Raw genomic sequence first — 12,939 nt, forward strand, 5'->3', positions numbered from 1 at the left:
GCACTTAAAATTTCGTTACAAATAGCTTATAGAAATTTTAATAGAAAACACAATTTAATATAAACATCTATAGAATGACGAGATTCTTTTAGGGATACATTGTACACTATTCGAAGTAGCTTTTCAGTTTTTAAACAATGTTTCATGCATTCATTCAACAAACATTTATTGAGGGCCTATAATGGGCCAGGCATTATTCTATGTGCTGGAAATTCATAAATAAATAAAACAGTTAACAATTCTTTAAACTTACTAGGTTAATTTTAGAATTCTTTCATTGGCAGAGGAATTTTTATTATTTAGTAAATGTATGACACTCCACATATCATGATTCAATATTTTCTCTTGAGTCATAACGTAGTGTTGATAGTAAAACTGTACATGTTTAACTTTGGTATACTGTAAGCAGTCTTGGTACAACATGAAAAGTGATGCAGGAAATACAAACCACAATCGCTATCTAATTCAACAGCTTTCTTTTCTAGAAAGTCAAATTTAATGACTGAGAGATCATCATAAATACGAAATGAAATATATGAGGATAAGTATCACTAGACTGGGTGTACATCTTTGGTGATATAAACACAGACTGCAATTGATGTCTTTGGTTCAAGTCTTGTACAACATACAGAATTCTGCTTGAAAGGCACATTAAAATTTTTATAAAAACAGAACATTCTATCTTGGCATTTAAAGGAAGTTCCACTCTGCATTCTTAAGGGAATGAATCAAAGAAATTTAACTCCTTGGTGTAATTTCTAAGTAAAACCAAAGTTGAATACTTTACCAAAAATGATAAAAGAAAATCATTTTACTCTCCATAAAAGTCTATACCATGGAGGGACATCAATTGCAGTTGGGTTTATTTTTGCTTGCATAGCCCCCCAAAAAGGCTGTCAGCACAAAACAAACCCTCCTTTATGTACAGACCTTCATAAGGTTCTATCTCCTTGACTCCATTGTCTAGGAAAAACAAAATAAAAACAAAACAAAAAAGGGAACCAAAGCACAGGGGTTAAAAACAACAGAAATTTCCAAAGGCATAAAATGTATGTATCATCTATTAAAGAAAAGTTAAATGGTGATTTAAGTATATATATATAAATATATATGTATTTTTTTTTGGCAAAGCACATCCAGTTACTAAATAAAGGGACCATTTAAAAAAATGAGATTAAAAATTATTATATTCTATCATCCATGCTTTTAGAGGTCCTTTATCTAAGGATTTATAGGTGTTTGGGGAGTATGCTCATCTGTGTATAAATAAATAGTGCTTCTTATGCAAAAATTTGAAAGTATTAAAAATATCAGTACAACATGCATCTTTCTTTGTATATTCATGATTACCTTTTCTCTGGTACTCCAGTTTTGAGAAGGATCACCATTGTTGTGCATCAGCTAACCAGTCCTTTGCAGTGTGTGAAAATTGATTTGGCTAGTTACTAATAAACTTTATGTAACTATCAACAATTACATACACTTAGTTGTAGCAAAGAAATAGCATCCCACTGCTTATCTAAGAGCATTAAGTTTACTTTTAAAAATGCATTTATTCAAATTTTGAAAATGTGCAAAAACAATAACAGGAGGTCATTTTCCCTCCAAATATTACAAATTTTAACTGCAAAATATATATTTATCAATATATTTATAACTGTAACTACTAGCAAATGTGGCTAAGGCGTTCAATTAACAAAAGAATAACACTAACACAGAAGTAGTAAAAAAAATATCTTGATTCACCTTAGCTTCCGTGTGTATTTCCTACATGACATAACTAGAAATAAAACTTACTTCTCTCCAATGTTCCCTTTGGTGGAAGTTGTGGAAGTTGTCGGCCCCTTCGTCCTGCCACTGGAGTACTTGACGGGCTGGTTTGGACAGACCCAGTACGAGGATGAGACCTACAAGATACACCATTGATGCTCCTTTTCAGTAGGATGAATGAAGTTATCTGAATACATTTGGTTCATATGACAGGTGTGCAAGTGCAATTTTAACAGAGATGTAGCTGCTGATTAAAAGGTTAGGAAAGTAGGACAAAATATGGATATTTGAATGATTTTCGAAAGATGTTTCTACTTTTGTGTCATATGCATACACACACACAGATACATGCACACAAAATCCTACAGTAACGTCCATGGAATTGTTCATGTAAATTAGTATTCTATCCATATGAAAGCAACAGGAGAGCTCTGCAGCTCAAAAAATGAGAGGTAATGTTTTACATTTCTTTCTACCAGATTTCAAATTCAACACTAACCTCCCTCACTTGATGCAAGGAGATTTTTACTCAGGCTTATATTAGATATCCCTTTATTAGAAAATAGTCTCATGATACTATAACTAAAACCCTGAACAATTCAGAATTCAACTAAAGATACTGGTTCATACGTGATCTTAGTATTGATAGAAAGAAACAAAAAGCTAGTTTTAGTTATTGTCATTACAATGATTATTCCAAAATTGATGTCTAATGGACACAAACAATTTCTCATTCTGTAGGAGAAGAACATGAGAGTTATGAGGTGCATTATGGGGGGATTTACCCAGGACTCCTGATCAATGAGAAATCACACAACAAATGTGGTCAGGACAGTTAAAAACAAATTACAATGGTAGCCACACACTATTATATCCGCTGAATATAAATAGTGTGCTTACACTGAAAAGGTTAGTATCGATCGTTATTAGTGATCAGCCAAGGATGATAGAAGAGACCATTTAGCTGCTGGGAAAATAAATAGGTGTGCTGGTGGGGCAAAGGGGAGGTTAGTCTGATTGATTTATCTTTCACCTCGATAAGGCAGGTGAAGGAGGGGCAGATCTTCCAGTCATTAATGAAGGCATCGACCTCATGAGGTTTGTGTCAGGACGCTCAGTGGATCGGGAGCGGGTGGTGGTCCGCTCTAGGAGAGGCCGTTGTTCTGTTGATCTGGATCTGTGATATGGCTGTCTATCTGCTGCTTCACAATCCCTGAAACGTTAGTCAGAAAGCAGCTCAGTTGATCTTTAGTGCCCTTCTGCTATTTGGTTATGATGCATCAAATCGATTTTGAAAAAGGTCATTGTTTAAAATAATCGAATTTGTCAAAACATATTCTGAGCGGTTCTCACTATACTTCTTCAGCATTTCTAAGGAAACCACAATCTGCTTCTGGCAGCAATTCCCAACGAAGAGAACAGGAGTTGCTCAGTTATTGTCAGTGACAAACTAAACCACCGGCTTTCCAGAATGAACTCCCTACGTGGAACCGGTGAAATATGTGGAGGAGTCTATTTCGAGGAATGCAATGGCTTTTCCTAACATTCTCAAAAGAGTGAAGGAAACCCTATAAGCATTAATTCTAAAGACCCGAAGGCAGTTCGGGTGTTTCTCATTCTGTAGGCCATAAAAAGGCCTTTTGCACAAACATGGTATATTGATGCACCCAAACATTCCAACAAAAGAATCAAAATGTTTTAAGAAAACACTGCAACTTTGCAGGCTGTAGCCATATTTCAACACACCATCCATAAGAACAAGCACAGACAACCGGTTAATCAGCCAATCTCTGCCACCTATCTCAGGGCACTTTAGCAATGCCAACAGATATTGTTCAGCAAAGTTATTACCCGATTGAAATGGTAATGCTTCTGAAACAATGTGATCTTGACCACAAATAAGACCAATATCAAAACCTAATCCTTGTTGAAAGACATATACTTAAATTTCGGGAACTTATCATTACTGACTTTTGTATCCCTGGAATCTAGCATGCTTTGAACACCTAACATGTGATTAGTAAATGTTTTCTAACACCAGCCCCACAACCTGCGAGACAACCTAAGAACACTCATATGGCTCGAGAACTCTTAAGGTTTACACTTAGGCCATATTATACTTCAGATTAAACTGTGACCTCCCATCTAGTTTTAACCACAGTAATGGAAATGCTTACATATTATGGACTGTAAAAACAAACATCTGTCTCTCCCAAGACTAATGTAAACAACTTTCATTTTACCTACAAGTCCTCCCAATCTTATTTTTGATAATGAAAAATGTGGGCAATTAAAGAAAAATAAGAAAAGAAAGGGCACAATTTCCCACATGTAACTAATTATATAGCATATAATTTTAGACCAGCAGGCATGAGATTAGATGACTTTAGGAGGTGAATGCTGGGTTTATTCTACAATATATCTTGTGATTCTCTTACACTTTAAATTCACAAGGTAATACATAAATCAAACCACTTTTTAAAAATATTTTAAAATGCATGTGCCATGATATGATTCATTTCCTAAGATAAATTTAGTATTTTTAATTTCTTTATTGTGTTATGTTAGTCACCATATGGTACATCATTAGTGTTTGAGGTATTGTTCCATGATTCATTGTTTGCATTCCAACGTTCCATGCAATCTGTGTTTTTATGTAAGTATATCCAGGATATGTCAAAAAAGCTGACGTATACAAAGTGTAAATACATACACAATATTCAATTACTTTCAAAGAGATATCTAAAAAAGGCAACCCGATGGTATAAAATTCATAATTCTATTTTTTTGTTTCTGAAAAACTATTTGAGAGAGAACACTTTTCTTTAGAAATAAATGTGCTAAATAGTTTTTTAAATGTTTTTGGTGTACATATCTTTGTATAGTTTCATCACAGTCTATAAGCAGAAGCAAAGGAACATATATACATCTTAGATTCCTTAAAACCTATTTTTTTGGAAAATCTTCACCTTATTTTCAGATTTCCTATTATCTTAAGTTAATAATAAACTTTTCTTACTATATGACATGTACTGACAAAATTTTGTGGAATGTCTATGATTATCCCAGCAGAAAATCAGGCTAATCTTTCCTGTATTTATGCAAAATTTGATCTCTTCTGATTCTATCAAGCAATTTTCCAAGTGAAAACTAAGATAATAGGATATATGCTTTTACTTCTTTGACATTATCTTTTAAATAATTGAAATATATGATTGTGACTGAAATCCAGAGAATTATTTCAAATTTGTTGCTATGTCCTTAAAAGGATACTGTCACTTATAAAGCCAACAGGTCATGCTTTAGGAAATATCCTTAGAAAAATTTCTCTTTAATGGAAAAGTTATTTGATGACTATGTCGATGTTTTAAATTTTGCTTATATTTCTTCTCTCCATTTTCATAAGTAATATGAATTATATGATTTCCATAATGTGAAAGGAAAACTGGTTAATAAGTGAAACACAGACACACACAAAAACCCAGAGTAGAAGGCAGCAATTTCCTAAAATGTCTACCATAGTTAAGGGGAATGAAAAGCTACCATATTTTAAACTTAGATCACACAACAGAAGAACAACACAAGCTCCCACTCCCACAATTGGGTAAGGATAAGCCGTGCTAAGGAAGAACCAAGACAACTACTGAGAAAATTGAAAGCAACAATGCCTAGGTCTTACCTATAATACCCAGTCTCAATGCAGGTTCTTTAAGGGAATGAGATATAAAACATGACAACTTCTACCTAAATTCTTAGTGAATTTTAGTTTTAAGAGAAGAACTTAAAAATATTTAATTTTGAATAATAGCCACTAAGATACAGGAACTATGCATTTACAAGGCATAAATATTTTAGTACCTAACTTGGGGTCTATATTTCACTGTAAGTAGCTTCCTCTGTAACTGCACTTAATTTACTTTATTTTACTTTACGCATTTTAAAACATTCTTCTAAAAAGGATGACCATAAGTTTTATAAGATTGCCAAAGGGCAAGGCATATAAAAAAGGTTAGGAACCATGCACCTATAAAATTAAATCTTTCTTAGGTGAATAATCTTGCTGTCTTTTAAAAAGTGATATAATATCTAGTGATTTACTGTCTTTCATAGTTCGATTTTTTAATAGTTTATATTTTGTAACGTGTACAATAGTTGAGATTTTTGCATGTATCATTTACCTGGATAAATACTGACCACTGCTCGGTACTATTTAGGGGCTCCTATTCCAAGGTTTGCAGAGGATCCTTTTTAATAGCCTGTCCACAAACAGAGATAATTCATCCTGACTGATAACACTGTAACAAGGACCAGGATTATAACAACTCAGCTTTATAAGCCAATAATAGCACAGACAGAATTTGAGCTAAGGTTTCCTAAGGGAAAAATAATTTTATAAGCATCTAGTGAAGTTGTCCATTTGAGTCATTTTCCCCTTCACTATAGTTGCTCTTAAAAGATTGTTTTAAGTTTCTAAGCACCTGGCACAGCTCTCTACTTATTTCATCACCTTCGCTACTTACATTTCCTATTCTCACTTACAGCACAAGGCAGAGATGTAATGGAACAGGGAAGACCAGGGCACAGGGCCTTCTCTTCTGTAACCACTTACATTAGACCATCGCAATGATTCAACTTCATAACAACAAAAGCTCAATGTAGAGCATCTCTGTATCTCTGTAGGTATGGTAAAAGAACACTAGGAAAACTCAAAAAAAAAGGGGGGGGGGAGAAAAAGAAAAGGCAAAAACAACCACCAGCACAATGCAAAATTTCAAAGTACTATACAGACATCAGTGAAAGTTCTCCTAGAATGTGACTCAGAACTTACAGTCTGTGATTAATTAGGCTCATTTCATATTTAGATTGTAAAGATGCCATAAGTAAATATAATGGGTTATCTTAAAAAAAAAAAACTTGTAAAAATGAAGCTATTTCAGAATTATTTTTTTCCTTTTGATAAAGAAATCATTTCTCTAATGCTGAAATCTTAAATTAAAAAAATTTTTTTCAATGTATCTCTGAAGGATAACAAATACCTCTCTGGTTTGGAGCAAGAAATATCCTCCTTGTGTCCATACTGTGTAATACAGTAAGCTGATTACCAGCAGAAGCAGTATGCTTTTGATAAAATATATGGAATGTCTAGAAATTTTCCGAGAATTAACTGCATAACTGAAGAAATATGTACAGGATAATATTTTAAAGTTAGATATTTTAGAGCAACTAATAAAATGTACATATATACATTTATATAATATAACAAATAATTTAAATTGCATGACTCAACTCTATAATTTTCATGTTCAGCATAAATTGTATTGCACAAGTTTAACTTTTTTAAAACTTTAGTTTATATTTAGTATTGCTTCCAAATAAATAGATACTGTGTATAAATAAGAACATTTTTATCATTTTGGTGGACAATAGATTAATTTATCCTTAAGCCTGAGAGCATCTCTTTACAGAATATTTCTCCTCATTTAAATGTAAATTCTGTATGTTAGTTAAAAGTAAGTGAGTTTATTCAAAAATAATAGCAGTGTCTAGTGTCAGCCACGTTAACAATCTAAGATGTGAAAACAGCAGTAATACATATCATGAGGTGAGAAAGCAAGACACTTCTAAGGTAGGAATATTACTATTACCCATAAGCCTATCTTATCACCAAAAAGAGACGTAAACTGTTCTCATTTCTAGAGAAGTATTTTCTTAGAAATAGTCATTACAGGAGATAGCAAGAAGAAAATTTACTACTCAATTTCCTGAAGAAAATTAGGGACAAATGCAATACCGAAAAATAAAGATATATTGTATTATTAAATATGCACACATAAAAATATAAAAAATGTAAATGTCTAGAGGATATTTTGAGTATTCTATTAAATATTTATATTCCTTATTATTTTTTACTTCAAAAAATAACAGAAAACCATAAATAAGTAGGATTATTTACTCAGCAGCAATTAACAGGCAGCAAATTCATATCTTCAAAATATATTTTTCTTAAAAATCCAGAGATAATTATCTTTTATAAACCATAAAATTCTTACTTTAATAAATAGATCATATTCATTCTCAGTGAATGTTGAAGTTTAATAACATTCGTCAACTGTAAGAAATTAATGTTGTTCCACCAAGATATGGGACCCCTATGCATTACCTTCCTGGGTCCTCAAATTTTCCATAAAATAACAAACATTTTAAAGATGTATGTCTAAAGGACGGAATTATGCATTGTTACTGTACTATATGTATAAACGTGATGAGGTTTGGTCCTCGCACTAGAATGCTATGTTCAACAGTTTCACTGATCGACTCTGAAAAATTCATGAACCTTCCTTTGTTCTGGTAGCTTTATATATAGAGAGAAATGGGTAGAGTGTGATTATCTCATATACGCGGCTGCCAGATGCCCTTAGCTGCCACTTCATGTCACTCCCAATCATACAGTCAAAGGTGGTACAGTCAGAGGATTAATTCCCCCAACACACACACACACACACACACACACACACACACACACACACAGAGTCTAACACAGCAAGAGGTAGGCAACTTTTCAAATGTAAATACCACCTCAGTCACAATGAATGACAACGTCTAATAGTCAATAAAAAAAAATGACTGGAAACACCAAAAACAAGAAAAATAGGGCCCATGGTCAAGAGACAAACTGAAGAGATGACACAGATGTTGGAAGGATTAGACAGGAAATTTCAAATTAGGTAACTTATATCTTAAAGTCTACATCAGAAAAGATGGACAACAGGCATGGAAAGATGGAGTAGCTTTGGCAGATAGATGGAAACCATCAAAAAGAGTCCAGTGGGAGATACATGGCAGAGAAGGGAAACGGTGTGCTCTGGGTCCCGGGCTGGGGTGGACTGTGGGTGTGATGGAAGAGACTAGGGAGCAGCACTTGGGAGACAATGAAGAACGGGTGCATTGTTTGAATCCTGGGCATGGGTTCCTAAGGACTTAATCTGGGCTGCTGTGGGATCCTGTCAGATGAGCATGCTGGGTAATATCTGTTCTAGCCCAGCAAGCAGCTGGGCTGGCCTCTGATCCCACTGCTACTCCGTGGTATGCCTAGAATCAGATAACGGGGATATTATTCTCCAGAAACATGATGGTATCACAGTGGCCATGCGCAATAAGGCTTCTTGATGTCTTATATCAAGTTCTCCAGCAGCCAGTCATCTAGGGACTTAATTCTACCTATGTTAATTATCTTATAAAGCTATTGAAGTTCCAGCAGTGAGGCCATTCGTTGCAAGTGCAATAAGCACTTTCCTATTCGTTTTAGAGTAAGTTCTTTTTACACTCTATGGATCGACTTATCAAAATATCAGTAAGGTGGGGTCATATTTTGAAGCAGCAGGTTCAGGTCATTTTGTGTACAGAATTTTGTTATGCTCAATAAATCACACTGGATGGGGGAAAGAAGTCAAATGGAAATACTAGAAATACAGAAAGTAAAGTGTGGCAAAATATTAATTAGAAAATTTTCCTGGACTCAGTTTATAGGGGTTGTAAGTGCCTAGTTAAGAAGTTTAGATAGGATTTAATTTTCAGTGAGAGTGACCTAAAGCTTCTGAACAAAGAGAATATTTATTTATATATTTATTTATTTATTTATGATTTTTATTTATTTATTTGACACAGAGAGAGACATTGAGAGAGGAAATACAAGCAGGGGGGTAGGAGAGGAGAAGCAGGGGGTAGGAGAGGAGAAGCAGGCTTCCCACTGAGCAGAGAGCCTGATATGGGGCTTGATCCCAAGACCCTGGGATCATGATCTGAGCTGAAGGCAGACACTTAATGACTGAGCCACCCAGGGGTCCCAGAAAGGTAATTTTTAAATAATGAATTAAGAAGCTGAATTAAGCAGTAGTGTATGAAATGAATTAGAGTAGGAACTTGTAGTAACAGGGGTGAAAACAGGGACAAAAGTATGGATGACAAACTTTATAAAATCACAATGTACAAAATATGCAACATGCAGTATAGAGAATATACACAATATACGAAACTATACAAACAGAATGTTAGGGTTAGAAGGAATCACAGAAGTCATATAATCCAATCTTCATCATTTTAGAAATAAGCAAACTAAGGCTCACAGAAACTTGGGACACATCACACAAGTAGATGTTTTCTGAGCTGGAACTCGAATCAAGCTTTCTCAATTTAAAGCCTGTTCACGTCACTGAACTATAAATTCTTTGATAGCAGGGACTTTTTGTTTTTTTTTTCCTCTCAAACATGTTTGACACCATCATGTGAATTAAATGTAGAAATAAACAAACCAAAGAAAAAACTTCAAATTCTCAGCCTCCAAAATGAAATGATGGTCTATTAGCAGAAATAAAAGGATTCTAGGGAGGAATGACAATAACTTCAGATTTGAATTTGAATTTATGAGGGGTGGAAAATATTCTGTACTGATGTCCATCAGATAGGGAGATCTGGCCTTCAAAGGAGAGAGCTGCACTAGAGATATGGTTTGAGAAGTCATTTCAGTATTGGTTGGTTGAGTCATTATTTCAATACTATTTACTGAATTCATATTATGGGCCAGGAACCACACCAGCGATTGGAAGTGTTGGTTAAAACCACAGAGAGGATAAGATATGGATCAACACACAATCAAAAATTTGAGGACATGAAGAAATAGAAAAGAAGAGAAGGAAACAGAGAACAATCAAAAGGTAGAATGAGAATCAGGATAGTAATGCAGTACAGAAGCTAAAAAAAACAGTGATTAATAATGGCAGGTGCAAAGAGGCACAGATAAATATGTACAAAAGCCTTGGCAAATAATAACCATGGAGAAAATAATTTAAAATTAAGTGCTGGAGGCAGAGGTCAAACTGTAGAAGGTTGAAGCTTAGGAGCTGGTGAAGGAGTGTTGGAAGCATTCGTAAAAATAAATACTCAAGAAACGTGACTTAAAAGAGAGTGAAGAGAATCGTTCTCAAAGTAGCTTGAAGGTGTGGCAGAATAGAAAGAAGATATTATTTAGACTTCATCAATAATTCAAGAAGAAGCAAAATCATGAAAATAAGAGGGACTGAAATGCAAGAGAAAAAAGAAATAGTGAAGAAAAATTCCAAAGGCATTAAGAGAGGTTATAGTCAGAAACATAAATAGAAGATGAATTGTGATGGAAAAGAAAATAGTTTTAAGAGAGAAGACTGGTAATAACGCGAAGTTAAGACTAAAAGGCAGGTAGTTCAGGAGGTATGAGTTACTCGGGTTTGATCACGTTTACTAAGGGCTCTCAGTGCTACTTGCCAGATAAGGCATCTATAAGCAAGCAGGAATCTTCTTCTCCCTGTGATTCCGCTAACTTTGTCAGAACCCTTTCTCTAACCGGGGTCTTAGTTATGGCCCCAAATACCCTGAGATAAGACCATTCACTGCCTCTCTTCAAGCTCTATGGCATCTTTCATCATTACTCTAGACCCAGCTCAGACCTTTCCCAGAACCTTACTCAGTTCTAGCACCAAAGCAAGTCCCAGTTCTGGCACCAAAACAACTTATGATAAATCTAGGATATCTGAGGTCAATCACTTCTACTCAAGCATATTACCCCTGTCATTCTTAGTTTTCAAGTACAGGGCAAGCTCACTTGCCTCTGATGTCACTTCTCTAAATTCTTCATCTTCTGTACTTCTATAAAGTTTTAATCTCCCCTGTTTCTCTGAGCTATATTTGCAAAAATCCTTATCCACCATTAGCAAAGCTCCTTGTGTCATCAAGGAATGGTTTTGTTCGCAGAATGGTTTCTGTGTTTCCCTACCTTAAATAATATTTAGCTCAACCTTGCACGCTCTGCTTCCAGGAAAGTTCACATCAGCAGAAGCTGCTTATCCCTTCATACTTCATTGTCCTCAGACCCAGAAGTGGGCTTCCTAGAGACACTCTGGCCATTACTTTCCTACCACAATATAAATGTTCCTATTCTACGAAGCATTCAACTTAGCTCGAACATCCATTAAAAATTCAGGTTGCTGGTATCTATCCAACTTGGGGTCATTATCCCTTAGTCATTGATAATTTGGGGGAATTGGTTGTCAGCCATCTTCTTTATCGTAATTCCTATGGTAATACTAGGAGATTTTAGTGCAAGTGCAGAAAACTCTTCAATAATCTTGAACTGCAACATCTTCAAAACTTCAATGATCCTCACATTTTTCCTGAATTACTCCCAACCCCCAAATTACTGTGGATCTTAGAATCCAGTGAAACTATTTAAATTTAGAAACACTAAACTCCAATATCTCAAATTCTGATTATAATACTTAATGCTGTCAGGTGTCTCATAGTCTCACTCCCACTTTACTCGATCCTCATCTGATACTTTTTGTTCCTTGGTGTCACCAATTCCTAACAGTATTAACACTCCCTTTGCCTTCCTTCCTTTTACATCCTAGACTCCTATGATTGATCAATGACCCACTCCCATATCAATACTCAGATTCCCTTCTAACCCAATCTTTCAAACATTCATCTGAACCCCAAAATTGGTTCAATGCCATAATCGGATTTCTCTACATCTAGACAACTGGGTATAGTTGAAGCAAAACATAAATTCATTCAGGTTGACAAAGTCATGGTTTCCAACTTCTGCTGTGCTGGTATCACCAATAATCTTTTTATCTTTCCCTCCTTTCCCATCACTTTTTAACCAATGACCATTTTAAACTTCCTCATTTCCAATCAATGATGTTCGACCTTGGGCCTTCCCACTCAATTTGTCTCAAAAACAATCACCATAATCTTGATGTATAGCACCAACAAAATTGAGGCTATCAAACCTAACTACCTTCAATTTAACAACCTTTTTCTAAAAACTTACTTAGTTTCAACTGTTATCTATTTTCTTCCTGTCTCAGAAGAAAACAAGAGCTTCCTTCTGTTTATAAACTCCATCTACATGTTTAGACCCATCTCCTGCTCTAAGACCTTTCTAACAGTCATCCTCTCCTTTTTCTGTATTTTCAATCTAATTTTTCCTAAAGGATCTGTTCCTCCAGCCTAAAAACTCATGATGTATTTCATATTCTAAAAAAGAAGTCTACTTTGATATCACTTCCACTATCCAGTATTTCTCCTTCACATTCTGAAAAAAAAAATTCTGTTTTTTTAGCCCCCAGGCAGGCC

General features: G+C 34.8%; 1 protein-coding gene and 1 pseudogene across 33 annotated transcripts in view; one reads left to right on the plus strand and one right to left on the minus strand.

Moving 5' to 3' along the window:
* RIMS2 (regulating synaptic membrane exocytosis 2) overlaps nt 1-12,939 on the minus strand; it is a 598,763-nt gene that overhangs the window by 199,219 nt on the left and 386,605 nt on the right. For 20 of the 33 annotated variants that reach the window (XM_046014324.1, XM_046014271.1, XM_046014481.1 and 17 more), the window contains 2 exons: nt 2,804-2,983; nt 1,798-1,907 (listed from right to left, as the gene is read on the minus strand). The exons of 1 other annotated variant lie outside the window; for it this stretch is intronic. In XM_046014324.1, coding sequence (XP_045870280.1) covers nt 1,798-1,907; nt 2,804-2,983 — 290 coding nt within the window. Of the gene's footprint in view, nt 1-930; nt 964-1,797; nt 1,908-2,803; nt 2,984-12,939 lie in introns of all 33 variants that reach the window. 12 more of the 33 variants (XM_046014287.1, XM_046014419.1, XM_046014243.1 and 9 more) reach the window with 3 other exon arrangements.
* LOC123948063 lies at nt 8,666-8,937 on the plus strand (annotated as a pseudogene).

This window comes from Meles meles, chromosome 1 (genome assembly GCF_922984935.1).
Source record: "Meles meles chromosome 1, mMelMel3.1 paternal haplotype, whole genome shotgun sequence".
NCBI classification, from domain to species: domain Eukaryota; kingdom Metazoa; phylum Chordata; class Mammalia; order Carnivora; family Mustelidae; genus Meles; species Meles meles.